Genomic DNA, 17,691 nt, shown 5'->3' on the forward strand with positions numbered 1-17,691 from the left:
CTGATAGGGAGTGGTGCCTGAAGCTTTCATTTTTAAAACACTCTGGGACCAGGGCCCAACTCCAGTGGCAAAACAAGATTCCCATGGATTGACCACGTTTTTAACAGAAATGTGAGCTGAAAGAGTAATAGGCCAGTTGTAATAAACTGCTTCCTGTTTCGTTCCTGTGAATTGGTTATTAGTTGACATTTTAGCTGTATCTTATTATTTGAGTTTGTGTCCCATCCAGATCTGGATCACAAAGCCTGTTGCCCACATAGTTTTAAAAACTATTTATTTATTTATTTATTGCTGCCATAGATTACAAATGGTGTGGATTTTTATCATGAACCGGATGAACCCACAGAGCAGTTCTCCCAGTCAGCGTAGGCGCATGGCTCTTGGAATTGTCATTCTTCTCCTGGTTGATGTGATATGGGTTGCTTCTTCTGAACTCACTTCGGTAAGTGTGTCCACCCCTCTTTACCTTTGCTCTGCATTTCTAGGCACAGCTCCAGGCTGTTTTACTTGTGAAAACCTGCTCTTTACTGCTGAATCAGAGCAAACAGCAATCTGTGGGAAACTCAAATTGCTGTTTGCTCCGATTCATCGGTAAAGATCTGCTATTCCTGGAGAAAGTGGCAGGACAAAAAAGATAAAACTTTCAGACACGAACCGGGAAAGCGCAGGCTTGTGGCTAGAAAGCGCGGGGCAAAAGGTACCGTATTTTTCGCTCCATAAGGCGCACCGGACCATAAGGTGCACCTAGTTTTTAGAGGGGGAAATCAAGAAAAAAAAAAACTTATTTCCACCCCCCCAGCAGCAAAGAAGCCAAGACAGCGAGCAGGATCCATCCTGCTGACTGTCTTAGCTTCCTCTTTAGCCATGCACAACCTCTCCAGCCAAGATAGCGGGCGGGGTGGAGTGCTTCCCCCGACCCCAGCCCCCAGAACAGGCAGCTATCCGCAGGCCTTCCAAGCGCAGCGGGAACTTCTACTGCGCTCCAAAGGCTTGCGGATAGCTGCCTGAAGCCCTGGGAGGACAGCAGGAGTTTGTGCTGCACTCGGACGGCTTCAGGTGACTATCCGCAAGCCTTCCGAGCACAGCGGAAACTCCTGCTGCGCTCGGAAGGCTTGCAGATAGCTGCCTGAAGCCCCCAGAGCGCAGCCTTTGAAGCCTTCGCAGAGCAGCGGGGTGAAGGCACCCTGCTGCCCTGTGGAGGCTTTACGCAGCCATCCCCAAGCCAGAACAGCGAGATGGAGCGCTGCGCAGCGCAGCACTCCGTCTCCCTGTTCTGGCTTTGGGCTTAGCTGCGCAGCCTGCATTCGCTCTATAGGACACACACACATTTCCATTAATTTTTGGAGGGGAAAAAGTGCGTCCTATAGAGTGAAAAATACGGTAAGTGTGGCCAAACCCTTTGTGATGTCAGAGTGTATTCACCTTAATGTAGTAGCCCAGCATGCTCAAGGGAGAGCAATTAACGCTCACTCCATTAACTTTGTACAGTGATCTTAGTACTTGCTTGCTAGAAGCGGGTTGACTGGTTCTTGGTGAGCAGCTTTTCATACCTGACTAGCTACATTTCTGGTCCTGCCTGAAGCCTTTCCCAGCATTTATGCTGTCATGAATTATAATTAAATTCAATTAATCTTGCCAGTTCAGTTTTATAATTCCAAATCCCCTATAAGTATGACTTTTAAACAGCAAACTTAACAAAACACAGTCTTCCATAGATATGCTGGGGCCCCAATTTTTCGGGCAGGAATTCCTAAACTGGGAGAAGAATTGTACCTTTCAGGGATTCCTATAATAATATGAAGCTGAATGAAAATGTTAGAATAGGTGACAGTGTGGAGATGAAGACATTCATAGATCCTTTTGATTGGATACAGAAATCACTGCCTTAGGGTAGCAGTTCTCTCTATATGCTAAATCTCTGAAGGTGGGCTTAGCAAATTTTATGGGATCATTCTTAGGATGTCTATATCCGTTACAATAAAGTGAAAATCGACACTCCTCTAGCAGGCTAGGGCAGCATACATGGGATTGTCTCATTTCTATCTTCACACCCACCTTACAATATAGTTTAGGTTGAGAGAGAAGTGAGAGGCTCAGGGTCCCCCACTGAGCTGTGTGTGGTAATTTAAGCCCAGAATTGTCTAAGTCAGAGAGTCAATTCCCTAAAACCAGGGTGGGCAGCCTGTGACTCAGGGACCATGTTTGCTTCCTGTCTTCATTTTGTGTAGCCCGCTACAGGCCAATTTTTCTTTCCATCAGAGTTCCTTCCTTCATGCTTTGTTGGATCCTTATTATCACTGGCTTTTAAAAATGGTTGGTCTCTGTGTCTATGTAGTTTCAGAACAATTGGAAGGGATGTTATTCTTTTGATGAAAATAAAACTGGTGTGTTTTCTTTTCTTTGCTTCCCTCCCTGATTGTATGGTTTGAGGAGCGCATCGGCAGGCTTCTCTCCCTTTTCTCTGCAGCCTGATGGAATGGCTGCCCGTAGGTGAAAACTGATTTTAGTTTCATCAGCCGCTGACAGCAGAACACATTGGTAGGGTTGTGCTGAGTCGGAAAGGAGTTACTTTCAATTCCCACATATATAGGAGGAAACCTACACATGTAGTTAAAAGTAACCCCATCAAACCTGTGAGGTTTACTTCTGAATAGACCAATATAAATTTGTTATCTTCATCAGCTGCAGAGTGGAGGGAAAGAGGCGATTCCATCACACCTACTGAGCGACTAGCTGCCTTTTAGCTTACTTAGCTGTTCATTAGGCTACCTGAACTGTTTCCATCTTCATTTTGGTGCCTCCCATATCCCCTTTGTGTCCTGACTTTCAAACTGTAAGCCTAAGGGTAGGAACGTGTTTTACTGCTGATTTTCTTAAGTTACTTTGGGAGCATTTCGAGCTGTGATGTGGTGTATGTGTAAATATTTTAAATAAATTTTTTAACCAGAGTAGTTGACCTCCAAGCAGCTTGTGAGTTCCTCCTGTTTTCAAAGGACTGTGGTCTTCCCTCCCTAGGTGAGGGGAACAACTACAAACATTTTGTAGCTTTTCTGTATAAATCTGTATTTCAGATTTTGGGAGCAGGATAGTATTGCAAAGTCTGTCTCTCATTTAGCCTCTGATGCAGTCAGGTAGGTTGCAAGCTGCCATTCCTGCGCAGGACAACCCACTGCTCTTATCATGCCCCTCTGTACTTCCTCCCTTCCCAGGAGTTGATGTTCTTGACATCAGCTGCCTTGCAGAAGGAGCCACCTCAGCTTTTTAGACTATTTCTGCTTTTTATCTAACATAGATAGCCATTGGAATGCCATCTTCTCAGGTCTGTCCTTGAATCTAACCCACAGCAGGTAAAAGTTGCAGGGGGCAAGAAGCCTCATACCAGAACACCATACTGCCATGTGCTAGAACAGTTTCCAACCCCAATTGTTAGCTCTCTTGGCTGGTGGTGTAGTGGGCAATCCTGAGATACACACCCAGGAACACTGCATCTCTTCTCTTCCTTTTCCAGGATATGTAGCTTTTTCTTGCTTGAACTACACCTCTGCTCTTTGTATGTCCGTCCACTGCAGGGGGCTAACTGGTGGACCTCCAGATGTTGTTGGACTCCACTTCAATCATCCACAGCCAGCATGGCTAATGTTCATGGTGGATGGGAACTAGTCCAGCAACATCCAGAGGACCATATGGTAGCCCTCCCAGGGTCTGTGACGGTCAAGAAATTTGAAATAGTACCAAAGAGTTGATCAGTAAGACTATTCTAGTCATATGACATGCCTTTCATTTAACCATCTTTCTTTTCCTTCCCTTTGCAGTATGTTTTCACTGTGTACAATAAGCCGTTCTTCAGTACATTTGCAAAAACATCCATGTTTGTTCTTTACCTCTTGGGATTTATTGTTTGGAAACCTTGGAGGCAGCAGTGCACACGTGGCCTTCGCGGCAAACATGCGGCTTTTGTAAGTGTCTATTTTTCCATTTAATAATTTTGCCATCACATTGGCTTCTGTAAATTACACAAAATCAAAGCTTATGTTGGAGAGGGAATCCTGCATAAACTAGCATAAGCTAAACTCCCAGATGTTCAGTGAGCAAAATAATGCTTTCATTAGTCTAACATTTCAAAGTGAATCATTGCATAAACAGAAGCAGTAATTGCATCAGTAATGCTTCTTAGTGGAATTGAAATGGAATAAATGATATAAAATTTAAGATGTGCCTAGAATCAGTATTTGGACACGTGGCTTATATTTTTTGCTATGTTCTGCCAGTTTTGAAATGTTTTATTAACCTATTTAAAAAGATGTCAGTAAATGTTTTTGGGGTTTTTTGAGATCTATGTCTCTTGAACTGGTCTACAAAGATTCAGCAGAGTTTTCTCTTTTGATAAAAGACAGTGGCCGTGGTGGTGGTGAATGAATTCTTTATCAGACCCATTTTTCATGCTTTCCAAATTGTATTTAAAAAGCTGGGAATTGGTTAGCTAATCCATGTTTCTCAACAAGACATAGCCAATTCATCACCCTTAGACTCTACTAGTGAGCTGGAAGCATTTCTACCTTGGCTGAAGAGTGCTTTCTTGATGAACAGAGAACAACACAGCACATGAATGTGGAAACCCATAGTAATAACACTACAAATTCTTTGTTCTCTGATGGAATAGTTGGGATCCCACACATTGACCGGGTTTGCACAACACACAGTAACCCAAACTATGGCTTATTATGACCACACAAGCATGCCAGCTTCCAGAGCAGAGATTATGCCCTCCTCCCTGTTCCCTTTTACTGCCACTCTGAGCTAATGGTTTGATATAGCATGTTATCCAAAGCAGGACTCCTTCTTAAGCTCTCTGCTAACCATAAGCTTTTGACGTTGGGGAAGGTTTTGAAGATGGGGAAATCACCTTCCTCCTCAAGTCTGTTTTTAACATTTTGGATTGGACAGGAAAGCTGGGAGCACAGGAAAATGATAGATGCTGTGTTGTTTTCCTATTCCCTCCACTTTGAGGGCTGCTGGACAGAATAGTAAAGGATACAGTGTGAAGGTTTTAGGTAAACAAGGACTTCAAGAGCCCTCTTCCTGAGTTCTGGTTTGTGGTTCCCAAATATTACTTACAAGGTCTGAGATTGCAGAGTGATCTTGTGAAAGTTTGACTCTTAAGTTGTTTGAAGAGGAACTGTTCAAGCAGAAAACTTTAATGTTTTATAAAACTAGTTATTTTGTATAGCTGCTGGACTAAAGTTAATTCAGGCTGCCAACTAATTCCTGGATAATCAAATGAATTTTTAAAATTTGTTTTCGACTGACCATAAGTTTGGCTGGTATTAAGCGTATTCCAGAAAAAAGGCTGTCTGGGGAAATCATACAGCTGGTGGTTGGCAGTCTTGTTTAATCAAGAGAACCCTATCACACTGGTTTTTAGAACTAACGTGTTTCTCTAGCCCTTTCTTGGAATAGGCTTCATGCCAGAATAGACTTGGCTTTGAAGCTGCAGCAGCTTGAAACTAGCCTAGCAGCAAGCCAAGGGGCAAGAATGGAGATGGATCTGTTTGTTCTTCACCAGTGAGCTAGCCTTCCTGAGTCCCATCTCACCTGAAGTTATTCATGGCAGTGTCATCAGTGTGCTCTCCCGTTGCTCTGTCCCAGCTCCTGCCAAACCTAGCAGTTCAAAAGCACGCCAGTGCAAGTAGATAAATAGGTACTGCTGCGGCAGGAAGGTAAACGACGTTTCCACGTGCTCTGGCTTCCATCATGGTGTTCCGTTGCACCAGAAGTGGTTTAGTCATGCTGGCCACCTGACCTGGAAAGCTGTGGACAAACGCCAGCTTCCTCAGCCTGAAAGCAAGATGAGCGCCGTAACCCCATAGTCGCCTTTGACTGTACTTAACCGTCCAGGGGTCCTTCACCTTTTTTTTTTTTTAACTTCAGGGTGGAATGTGTTGTTTTTACTCTACACATTCATTGTAATGTCTCAGCTGTATTTTAAATGTTTAGTTTGCAGATGCTGAAGGCTATTTTGCAGCCTGTACAACTGACAATACTGTAAATAGTTCTTTGGTAAGTTCTCTCTCATTTAAGTGATTGTAATGTTCTGTGCGGCAACAGTAGCAGACAGCAGGGTGGGACAGCGGGGTTCTTACCTGACCTCTTTGTGGATCCATTTGCACAGCACCAACCTCCCCACCGTCTTGTACCTCCCACTCTCCGTCCCAGGAAGCAGCAGTGATCTACCTCCCAGGAGGTCAGATGGGTGCTGCTGCCCCTTCCTGCCATCTACTACTGTGTGGTAATAGCTATTCGTGTCTTGTCTGTTTTTAATTAGTACTGAAAATAAACACAGAGCTCTGAATAATGCCATTTTAAATAGGAACTGGAAAGTAAACATATATGGCATGTGAGCAAAAATGAACCTTATTTACTAGGGAATGTTATGTTTGGCCCATGGAATTTTTAAATACATGTGGTTCAAGCACTTCAGTCACTAATTTGCTTACTTCTGTTTCGGTTATAGTTAAACACTGTTTGCTAAAATTCCATCATGTAATGCAAGATAAAGACATACACACACAGCCTTAGTTTTTCAATATGAAGAATCTGCAGCAGGTATAAAAAGCAGTGAAGTGCCCAGGTGGAAGATTTCTATGGCCATGTTGCAGTATCTTAATTGTCTGCAACGGTAGCCTATATTCTATAGGCACTCTCTCATTAAGTTGTGGCTGAATATCTAAAACAGTAGAATCTATAAGGCCACCTTCAAAACACGTAGTTAAGCATATTATCTGTCCTTCCATGGAAAACTCATTAGTGACAATCAATAAGGAGCAAAAAAAGGCAAAGTTGAAATACTTGCATTTTTGTTGTTTGTTTGTTATTTGGCTGAATTCAGTGGTTATCTATCTAGCCAACATTAATATTATTACCTATGCCTAGTTTACTTCAAACCAGATATTTATTCTAATACAGGAAACTTACCTAAAAAAACAAACCACCAATTAGAGTTAAAGCCGTTAATCCATCAATCCAAGGGAATGTGGTACTCTGCTACTGGAAATATCAGAACAAGTATTTGAATTCTCCCACATATTTCATTTAAAGAAGGAGGGATACACAATAGGATGTTTTATTTACCTTAAATGGTGAAATGCAGCTCAATTTCTTCTCATCATATGTTCCTTCTTGCTGTTTTTGGTTAACAGTTTTATCGCAAGTTAGCAACTTGTACACATTTACCTTGCAGTTGGTCCAGCTGTTTTGTATATTGTTTTGTATTTGTATATTGTAGTATACATTAAATCAGTTTATGTCCGCATGTACTCAGTAAACATACATAGCATTCACTGTTAGTAAATTTTATTTTGGGGGGGATTTTTTGTTATTATTTGGGTGTGTGTTTTTTTATAACTTGTGATAACTGGGAACTCATTATGTTGCATTTCAGAGTGAACCATTATACGTTCCTGTAAAGTTTCATGACTTGCCAAGTGAAAAATGTAGCAACACTAACAGTGACACTGAAAAAAGTAAGTAAATGCTTCAAAATGTCAGAATATAGTTTTCTGTATCAACTTATAAATATTTATGTCATGTTGAAAGTATGGAAGCAACTTTTCCTGTGTTACCTAAAAACCTGTGTGCCCAGATGGCCTGAAGTACAGTATTTTCTAAATATGGTAACAGGTAAAGATGCTCAGTAGTAAAATAGAGATAATCTGTTAAGATGCTTTTTTACTTTTAATTTTTTTAAAAATCGGAGAATTGACAATTACATCAATTTTTGGACGTCATGCAGAAGGCAAATGCTAAAATGAACAATTGACAAACACTGCATTGGAGAAGGGAGCATATCCCAAGTTTAATATTTTTTGTGTAATTTCACAAATTCAGTGAACTTTTCAAAATTCAGTGGAATTTTGAAAAAATATAGCACATTATAATTTTGGGAAACTGAAACTTAGCAAATACAGCTTGCCATTTTTGCATGTTAGCACAAATTGGCTGCATGTTATGGTAAGCCATGGTTAATAGCTTTTCATAAACCCACAGAAGGCTTCCACTTCACTTCTCCCCTCTAGCTAATGGGAGAAACATACCACAATCCCCAATTTAGCGCTATGTCTGCACTGGTGGTTGTGGTTTGTTTCACTCAAATCAAAGTTTGCTCTTGGTTAACATCCATAGCTTGTCTGAGCAAAACAAATCCCCCACTTGGACATCACACAATGATTGGCCATCATGTGCAAGGTGGACCTCATTCTCTTTGTTGCACAATTTGATCTTGTATTTATTACAAGGTGGCCAAACCATTGTAATGTGAACATCCTACAACATGACAGGTCCAGACAATTGCTGCCAGAGGCATTACTGCAGCCTCAAAATACAATAGTGTGTATAGATTCTATATGTGCCCCCTAGTGTATTGCAATGTGGATTTAGTCCTGAGATTATGTTGGTTCCTTTTACATACACTGATCTGTATGTGATGAATGAAAGTTGAACAACACAGTTCAGTTGAAGCCTGGGAAATCATCTTTGCTGTAGATCAGTTTTTCTAAGAAACAAGTACATAGGCCTAGAAATAGACTAACAGGATTTTGTAACCAAATGGCCGTTCTAAGCCTTTGGTTGGTTTTACCACAAGATGGTGTAGTAGCCATACTTAAACTAGTTTAAAGACAAAGTTGTAATATTAAATACTTAAGCTTGCCCTTCTTCTGAGAACATGTTATTGAAGGCATTTTCCATAAAAGAGAAGTAGCTGCACCCAAACTGAGGAAGCCTGGCCTGTTCCTTAAATACAGTGAATATGTTTGATGGCGATAGAAACTCTTAAAGCCACAATTTTCAATTACATCTCTTCTTTTGCGCCAAATGGATAGTCCATGTTCCTCACACACACAAACCATTTTGCTCTCATAAAACTAACTGTGCAAGTAGTTAAACATGGGTTCATACTCTGAATTGCAATTTGGGAGTCTTGGTCTTATCTTGAGGATTATTATTTTTGTTCCAGTCTGCTACGTATAATAATGACCTGCACCACTCTTTTCCCCCTTAAAGCTCCCAAAAAGCCTCGTGTAAGGTTCAGTAATATTATGGAGATTCGACAACTCCCATCAAGCCATGCATTGGAAGCAAAGCTGTCTCGTATGTCTTATCCAACAGTTAAGGAACAGGATTCAATATTAAAAGCTGTAGGGAAGCTTACCGCATCTCAAGTAGCCAAAATCAGCTTTTTCTTTTGCTTTGTGGTATGTCACCTATTCTTTATTAAGCATTGTTTCTAAATATATATTATTGGGAAGTTGGTTATTTTGTATTCTTTTTGCCCTATTATTTATATTTTTGTTTTTGAAGGCTTGACTAAAAATAGAATGGATCATTTTGGGTGTTGAGCTAGTCATTATATTTTGTTCATGCCATTTAGAGAAAGGGATGATCTTTGGGGGCTGTCTGCTCATTAATTAATTAATTGCTTATAACTGATTGACTTTAATTGTGGTTGTTTACAAAAGACTACACCACAGGTGATTTATTGCAGGTGAGAGAGAGTTTACAATTTAATAAGCAGAAGTTGTCATTCATTATTAAAAGTAAAGACTATCTATAACGTTTTCATTCTCTGTTGCAATAATTCACCCAAATGAAAAGAGATTCAAAAAATGTGATTTTAACTTTCAGTTCCATTTACCAACACTAATTAAAATTGGTCGCCCACCAATCAGGCAGATTAAAGTTCCAGCTATAATACTTTATCTCTAGCCACATTTTGAAATAATAATAAAAAATTACTGCATCTTACATTCTAGATGATGGTTTTGAATTTAAAGATAAAAGAGACATTGAAGTATTTTCCATTTCACCACTAGCACAGCAGTGTTAAAAATTATTAGCATTATAGATAAGTGGGACAGAGTCCTGTGAGCTTTCGGATCTAAAGCAGTGTTGCATTTAGTTTCGAAGTGTATTAGACATTTATATGTACATTTAGTTGATTTTAGTATTTATATATAGTATTTAGAATTAGGATGTATATTTGCAGACTTGATTTGTTGTTACTTAACTTATTTCATATGACTGTATCTGGTAAAGTTGGGAAATATGTCTAGCAGTTTCCAAAGAGGAACTTGAGAGCCATGGGGCAATCATTTATTTCATTGTTTTCAACAAATAGCATGTGATGTGATATGTATGCAATGTTTCTTTTGAACCACAGAGAAATATAGTGGCCCCAATCCTGATAAAGTTAATAGCCCTTAATTTAATCATGGCTTAATTTGTCCCATGAGACTTAAGTCCAATTGAAACGAATGAGCATAATTTTCTCTTTCAGGTTTGGAACTAATATGTTGGTATTTTGATAGTTACAAGCATTTTATATGTCCATTGTGTTCAAGGTCTTTTCAAAGCAACAACTAAGGGTCTGAAAGTATGTGAACAATCATTGTTACTTCTAGAATGTTTATCTACTTTTCTTAGCAGCTGCAAACCATTACGACAAAATTCGACATCGTATGAGCAGTTCTTCGCTTGTGCAACAGAGCTTCCTCTCCTCCACCCACGCCCTCCATCTGCTCCGGAGGATTGGGGATCCTCTGGAGTAGATTTAGGAGGATGGAGTGAAATGTGAATTCCCATTGCATGAGCGGAAGTCTGTCCTACTTGTGCACACACCATTGGATTTCACACTTGGTATATAAATAACCCGAATTATTTTTTCATCTAACGGCCTAAACCTTTCATTTCCTCTTAATATAAATTGAATCCCTCCTACCTCCCAAGCATGATCTCACTATATAGGCAAAGACCTGATTAACCTTTTGGGTTTATTTTTAATGGTTTGTGAGTTTCTTCTAACTTTTTAAAACTAACACATGTCGTTTAATCTCCTAGTGGTTCTTGGCAAACTTCTCCTATCAAGAAGCGCTTTCGGACACCCAAGTGGCCATCGTTAATATTCTGTCTTCAACGTCTGGTAAGAAATGAAACTTATAGAAAAGACTGTTGATACACTACAATTCAATGAGTTGATCCAACTCATTGCATGTTTTAAGAAGGACATTATTCTATATTTTTGGTTGCAAAACTATATCTGATAATTGACTTTCTTTCTTTTTTCTTTCTTTCTTTCTTTCTCCTCCCTCCTACCGAACTTCAAGTGTCTTTTTCTGTTAAAAAGCCAACCATGTCCCATGCTCAAATTGTATTTCTACAAGCCCAGATCAAGTAAACAGAATTTCCTCTAGCAATTTATTTTGTTGGCATTCTTTAAAAGATGCCCTGAATGTTTTCTAGAAAGCTGGGATGCACATTTTGATAACAACGAATCATTTTTAAAATGCTGAGTAGGAGGGGATTCTGGTTATGTTCTGAACAGTCCCCCACCCACTGGTAACTCAGTATTGGCTCAGCATGAAAAGGCAACATGAACAAAGCACCCTGATAACACATAATCTTTATTGCACATGAACCTAGTAAGAGCTAAAGGATTAAATACTTATTAGAGAAACCACCTCATGTAGTCATGCAATCTGTATGCTAAATAATTAATTGTGCTGATAGGGAAAGTCTTACTAAATAAAACTTTGAAACAAAGTGGTTTCTTTTTAAAAAATACATTTCGAATTGTTTCAGTTTAACTCATAGCATATAAATATTTGCTCTCCTTAGATTATTTTAAAAGCAGTGATCCTGTATTTTAAAAATTAAAATCATTTTCAGTTTAATTTGGTAGTAAAAATTATGTGCTATTAATTTAGGGGCTATTTTGTGATATTCAATATTAGCCATAGTATTAGACCTATTGAAATCAATAGACATAACTTAATTAAGTCTGTTGATTTTGTGGAGTCTCCTCTGAGAATAATATTGGTTATTGCCATTGTGTTAGACCCAGGCTACTACCACTGCGGTCTTAACCATGTCTACTCAGAAGTTAAGGTAAAGGTAAAGGGACTCCTGACCATTAGGTCCAGTCGTGGCCGACTCTGGGGTTGCGGCGCTCATCTCGCTTTATTGGCCGAGGGAGCCGGCGTACAGCTTCTGGGTCATGTGGCCAGCATGACTAAGCCGCTTCTGGCGAACCAGAGCGGCACATGGAAACGCCATTTACCTTCCCGCTGGAGCGGTACCTATTTATCTACTTGCACTTTGACGTGCTTTCGAACTGCTAGGTTGGCAGGAACTCAGAAGTTAGTCCTGTTTAATTTAGTGGTGCTTACTGCTGGGTATAAGGAGCTAGGGCTTCAGTCCTAACCTCACTTACCTGGAACTACGCCCCATTTAATTTAGTAGGACTTACTTCTGAGTACACAGGGTTAATAACATTCATTCATTCATTGAATTTATATACCACCCTATACCCGGAGGTCTCAGGGCGGTTCACAATAAAAATCACAATATATAACATCAAAAATAAAAATAATCCAATAACACCCCCCCCAAAAAAGCCTCCTTTTAAAAAGGTATAGGATGTAAGTTAGTAACAGCTAGATTCCACTGAAATTAATGAAACTTCAGTTGGTTAACTTTTCTACATTTCTTTTCAGTGGGGCCTAAGTGAGACTAACTTACTTTGGATCCCAATCAATTTTCTTCAACATGTTTTTCAGTGTGTTTTCATCTGGTAAAGTGGTTACAGTATTTCTTTGTATTGTGTATTCAATGTCTCCCCCCCCCCCCAAATCTTAAATTCTTTCTTTTTACAGGATTATTTACCTTAATCCTAGCTGCAGTGTTTCCAAGTAACAGTGGTGATAGGTTTACCCTTTCAAAATTGTTAGCTGTCATTTTAAGGTAAGAATATAGACTCCTTAATCTCCAATTTTCTTCTCTCCTACAGGCTTGAATTTTCTTACATTCTTCTAGATAGCTGGATTTAGAAGTGGAGGTTTTGTCACTATTTTTAGATGCAGCAGATCTTGAACAGCTGTAGGGGAAATAAGTTTGCAGAATACCTGCTCAAATGTTGCTCCTGTTCTGGAAGTTGGTCTGCCAATAATTGCTCATAGCCCCATTTTGCAACATGTAACACAGGATTAGAATTGTCACTGAGTCCTAACCTGAGCTGCTTTGTGTTACTATGGCCAGGTGAACCTTGTTAAATCAGATGACTGTGTGAAATTATCAAATATTAACTTTTCCATAGGACATTTGGATTGTCTAGTGTACTTAGTTATGAAAATGTTCACATATTAAAATAGCTTATACTTCATCCTAAGGGCTTCTCTACACATTCAGATATATGTGTATACTTTCTATAAACAAGAAATATAAGAAAATTATATTTGTTGTTGATTATCTGAGCCGTTATGATGCTTTGCTTTTCAAAGCATTGTTAATCCTGGTTTATATAATTCTGAGTGACATAGCAAAGAAGGAATACAAAATATTAATATACTCAGCCCATAATTATAGATAGGCAATACTTTTAAGTGATTTCCACGCAAAATGTCTTACTAAACTCAGCTTGAACTATAATACTTTATTTCTCAAATAGCATTGGAGGCGTTGTCCTTGTGAATCTGTCTGGGTCTGAGAAATCTGCTGGAAGAGATACAATAGGTACATTTCCCAAAAAATCTAATTATTGTTTACTGAAATATCTGAGTAGACATTACTGTACATTCTTGAGACAGGAACTACAAGAAAATACAATAATTTTTTAGTCGTAATATCAGGTACGGATTGCAGTTATAGAAGAAGCACTTTCTTTATAAAATAATTTAGATCAGTGGTGGCCAAACTTGGCCCTCCAGCTGTTTTGGGACTACAACTCCCATCATCCCTAGCTAACAGGACCTGTGGTCAGGGATGGTTGGAACTGTAGTCCCAAAACAGCTGGAGGGCCAAGTTTGGCCACCACTGCTTTAGATGATATCCACTGTCCTCCAAGGGAATGTCTGTGAATGGAATGGGAATTCTCCTTCTCCCAGCTTTAGTCCCTTGCATCCTCTCTATTCTAGATTATTTTGGGGAGTGCTCTAGAACAGATGGTGTGGGGCCACATAGGGAACTGTAGTCGGAAGTAGAGGAAGATCCATTCTGCTCAGGATTAGATTAGGCTGTCACTCTTTTATGTTGATTTGCAATGCTTTCCCTTTTGGCTTCATATGGTTTGTTTGCTTGAGTATAAATGAAACATCTTAACAGCATGTCAACTTGTAAGAAATTCAGTCCATAGTATAGCGATTAATACTTTTATTTTAACACAAGTTGTGTGGCTTTCTCCTCCCCACCCCAAATCTACAGGGTCCTTGTGGTCTCTTGTGGGAGCTATGCTTTATGCAATCTACATAGTCATGATAAAACGAAAAGTAGACAGAGAAGACAAACTTGATATACCAATGTTTTTTGGTAAGAACAGAACTTGAAACAATACTATTTTCTGTTACCAAGTCTTGCTCACTAGGATCCAGTTTTATAAAAATGTACAGGCAGCGACCATTTTAGGCACATCCACTTGATGCACGATCGCTGATGTGCAGGTCCTTTTGGACCTGGAAGAGGGCAGAATTGTCACTGCCTTTTCCTTTAAGAAACCTTAAGGGCAAATGTAGATAGGATATTGAATTGTGTGAATTTCATGAAATGCTTATACAGCTCCTCTAGACTAGGTACAGTCTTAGGGTGTCTTTTCTGCCCATAGTAGGATACCCTACCCATAAGTATCTCCTCTTGTTCTAGCACACACTGCTAATGATGTGCTTTAATCAAACAGTGAGGGTATGCCTATTTTAATAAATAAAGTATCTAATTCCAGGTTAGAGGACTATTCTAGCAATACTACTTATTAATTTTTTAAAATTAATCCTGTGAATTTGATGTGACGATTATCTACTAAATGAATCCTGTAAATAGTCTGACATACATATATACTAGAGAAGTAGTGAAGTTCAAGAGAAGTTCACTACTGTAGAAATAAGCTTAATTATTTTGGCTTTGTTGCTAACACTTTATTATTCTGGGTTTTTGCAGGTTTTGTTGGTTTGTTTAATTTGCTGCTGCTTTGGCCAGGTTTCTTTTTACTCCATTATACTGGATTTGAGAACTTTGAATTTCCCAGTAAATTAGTCCTTATGTGCATTGTCATCAATGGCCTTGTTGGAACCGTCCTGTCTGAATTTCTCTGGCTGTGGTATGTGCCTAGCTCTGATTCATTGTTTCATATTAATATCAGGTAGCTATTAAGGAGTCAACAAACGAGGCTGCATTTTACCGAAAGAGCTAGGACTGTTTTTTTACAGGGCACTGGTTATTGCAAAATACTGTGTTAAAAGTTATCAACGCAGATATCGTTTGTCACCACCAAGAAGCACTAAATTTCATTAAGTGGAAGAAAGACTATATATGTAATGCAGCGCTGAAATTCCTGTCTCAATAAGCCATGATAGGCATGAGCTGCATCTACCTGCCTCCCCTCCCCCTTTCACATGAGTTGCAAAGCAAACAAGTATGTAGCTTCCCATGATGTGCAATTTGGGAACTATGGTTAAGGTCTTACAAACAAATCAAGGTTAGGCACTAGCTTTGAACCAGAGTTTAAAGGTGATGTATGAATCCCGGCTTGTTTGCAGCCACTTAGGACTCAGCTTACAAGTCATGCAAGGCTGTGCTTAAGAGCTAAATCCTCTCTTTCTTTCTTACTCATGCAACCAGAGTAGCAAAGGCAGGTGCACTCTGCTAGTGTATATATTAGCTTATTAAGGCAGGGCTCTGCTTGTCCAGAGCAAGTGACCATTGACCCCCCAGGCTATCACCAGAGTTCCCCAACAGCCAGTTAGGAGGCTTCCAGCACAATGCTGCGAAATGTGCACTCTTTCTCTCTTTAAGAAGCCATCTGAGTCTGCAAAAGTACTGTGAATTAAACCCAGGCACATGTCAGTGCTGCGGCAGCAGCATATGCAGTTCAGTTCTCATTCTCCTGCCCAGTCTCATTGCCAAGAAGTCCCAGTTCTTGGCTGGGAAAAGGTTCTAGGTGGTAGTAATGGGAGAGAAGAGGAGCTTCATGGAGAAATAGTCAGAGGGAAATATGTGGGTGCTCTGTGGTCATGTGCAGCTTTGAATCTTATCTGCTGTATGAAGACGTTGTTGTATAATTTTTCTGTCATCATCAACCCTGAGTAGGTATCAAGGGGCTGAATAGTGCAATGGCTTTTTGATTACCTAAAATAGTTTCCTTTGAATCAAATTGCGAATGTCCAGTTTGGAGGATCAAGGTCTTGGTATCCATGTTCACGTAGGCTGCAAACCTATACCCATTTTCCTTGTCCTTGGTAGGGCTTGCTTTCAAATAGACACACTTAGAATTACAGTGTTAGTCTCTCACTACCTAATGTATCACTTGATAATGAAAAGTCAAATGTGTGGACTGTCTATAGTGATTTGGTTTGTATTGAATACAGATGATGCAGGTAAATAGTAGTGAGATGCATTAGTTAATTGATGATGACTCATAAAGATGTGTGAGTCCTCACTTGATTCTGTAATCATTGAGTGAACTGCGATGGGTAGTCCAGTGAAAGACTTTCTTTACTGTAGGACTAGTGTTGGATTGGAAATACATTATACATATTAACACTACTTGAGTTGGGCCACAGCTGGGAATTATGATATTTATTTATTTTTGAAAAATAGATGATTTCAAAAGTAAAAACCTGGAATTTGTTAGTTAAATTTAAAAACCATGAGACTTGAGGTGTAGGGTATGTGTGAAACTATTGAGCTGGTCTTTCTCTATTTGTCTTCTGATCTTGGTGCAGTTTGTGTTCTCAGTTTTGTCTCCTCAGCTAAGTAAGGTTAGAAATATTTATATTTAGAGTTTCTTTGTATTATCCGTTTTCCAAGTGCTTTGGCTTTCAGAAATGTGTTTAGCAGGCCACAACAGGTTCACAAATTATGCTTATCCATGGTGTATACAACAATGAAACTTGCTTCTACACTTCCCCTGTTTAGTTTTTAAACTCAAGTGTTTTATATTTTAACATTTTCTTAGGGGCTGTTTTCTTACCTCATCACTGATAGGCACACTTGCTCTGAGCCTTACAATACCTCTGTCCATAATAGCCGATATGTGCATGCAAAAGGTAATGTATTTTATTATTTTTATTATTATTAATGACAATTGTAAGAACTGCCCTGGTTAGGACTCTTAGCAATGTCACATGACTAGGGAGAATTAAAATAGCTGTGGTAGGGAGGAATAAGTTGTACTTAATTGCAAGTGACTGCTTTTGCTTCTCCAGCAATATCATTTAATGTTCACTACCTTAAATGCAACCTTCTCTTTTTATAAGGTGAAATAAGTGGGTGGCTTTTTTAAAAAATGGAGGGGGGATGTAATGGGCACGATCCTTGCAAGCTCACTGATCACATAGGGCATAACAGAGGCCTGTTCCTTCCTTCCCACCTATCTAGACACATAGAAGTGCCACCAGGGCAATCCAGGACATGAGATGTCTGTGCATGCCTCCCATTGTCTTCCAAGCTCATATTTCTTGACAGAGCAAGGGCTGCATGAGAATGCGGGAGGCACACATGGGCCACCCATTTTCCAGGTTTCTTGGTGCCTGCGTTTGCAGAGCAGTGAAATGGAGCTCTCTTGTCTCTTTCTCAGCCTCTCTGCACATGGGCATAGAACCTGCTTGGTCACTGAACCAGTGATTAAGCTTTTGAGTCTTTATATACCTTCTACAA

The 17,691-nt window shown here is 39.6% G+C and overlaps 1 protein-coding gene across 7 annotated transcripts in view; it reads left to right on the forward strand.

Annotated features, from left to right (window-relative positions):
* Positions 1–17,691, forward strand: part of SLC35F5 (solute carrier family 35 member F5) — a 29,207-nt gene that overhangs the window by 6,350 nt on the left and 5,166 nt on the right. For 6 of the 7 annotated variants that reach the window (XR_014557719.1, XR_014557720.1, XM_083710932.1 and 3 more), the window contains 11 exons: positions 301–442; positions 3,813–3,956; positions 5,995–6,057; positions 7,439–7,520; positions 9,058–9,248; positions 10,891–10,972; positions 12,705–12,792; positions 13,496–13,560; positions 14,248–14,352; positions 14,974–15,133; positions 16,991–17,081. Coding sequence is in view for 5 of the 7 variants with exons in the window: in XM_083710932.1 (XP_083567058.1) it covers positions 308–442; positions 3,813–3,956; positions 5,995–6,057; positions 7,439–7,520; positions 9,058–9,248; positions 10,891–10,972; positions 12,705–12,792; positions 13,496–13,560; positions 14,248–14,352; positions 14,974–15,133; positions 16,991–17,081 (1,206 nt within the window). In the remaining 2 variants the exon portion in view is untranslated. Of the gene's footprint in view, positions 1–300; positions 703–1,385; positions 3,957–5,994; positions 6,058–7,438; positions 7,521–9,057; positions 9,249–10,890; positions 10,973–12,704; positions 12,793–13,495; positions 13,561–14,247; positions 14,353–14,973; positions 15,134–16,990; positions 17,082–17,691 lie in introns of all 7 variants that reach the window. The other variant, XM_083710936.1, reaches the window with a different exon arrangement.

Source organism: Podarcis gaigeae (assembly GCF_964106915.1).
Source record: "Podarcis gaigeae genome assembly, chromosome: 1".
NCBI lineage: Eukaryota > Metazoa > Chordata > Lepidosauria > Squamata > Lacertidae > Podarcis > Podarcis gaigeae.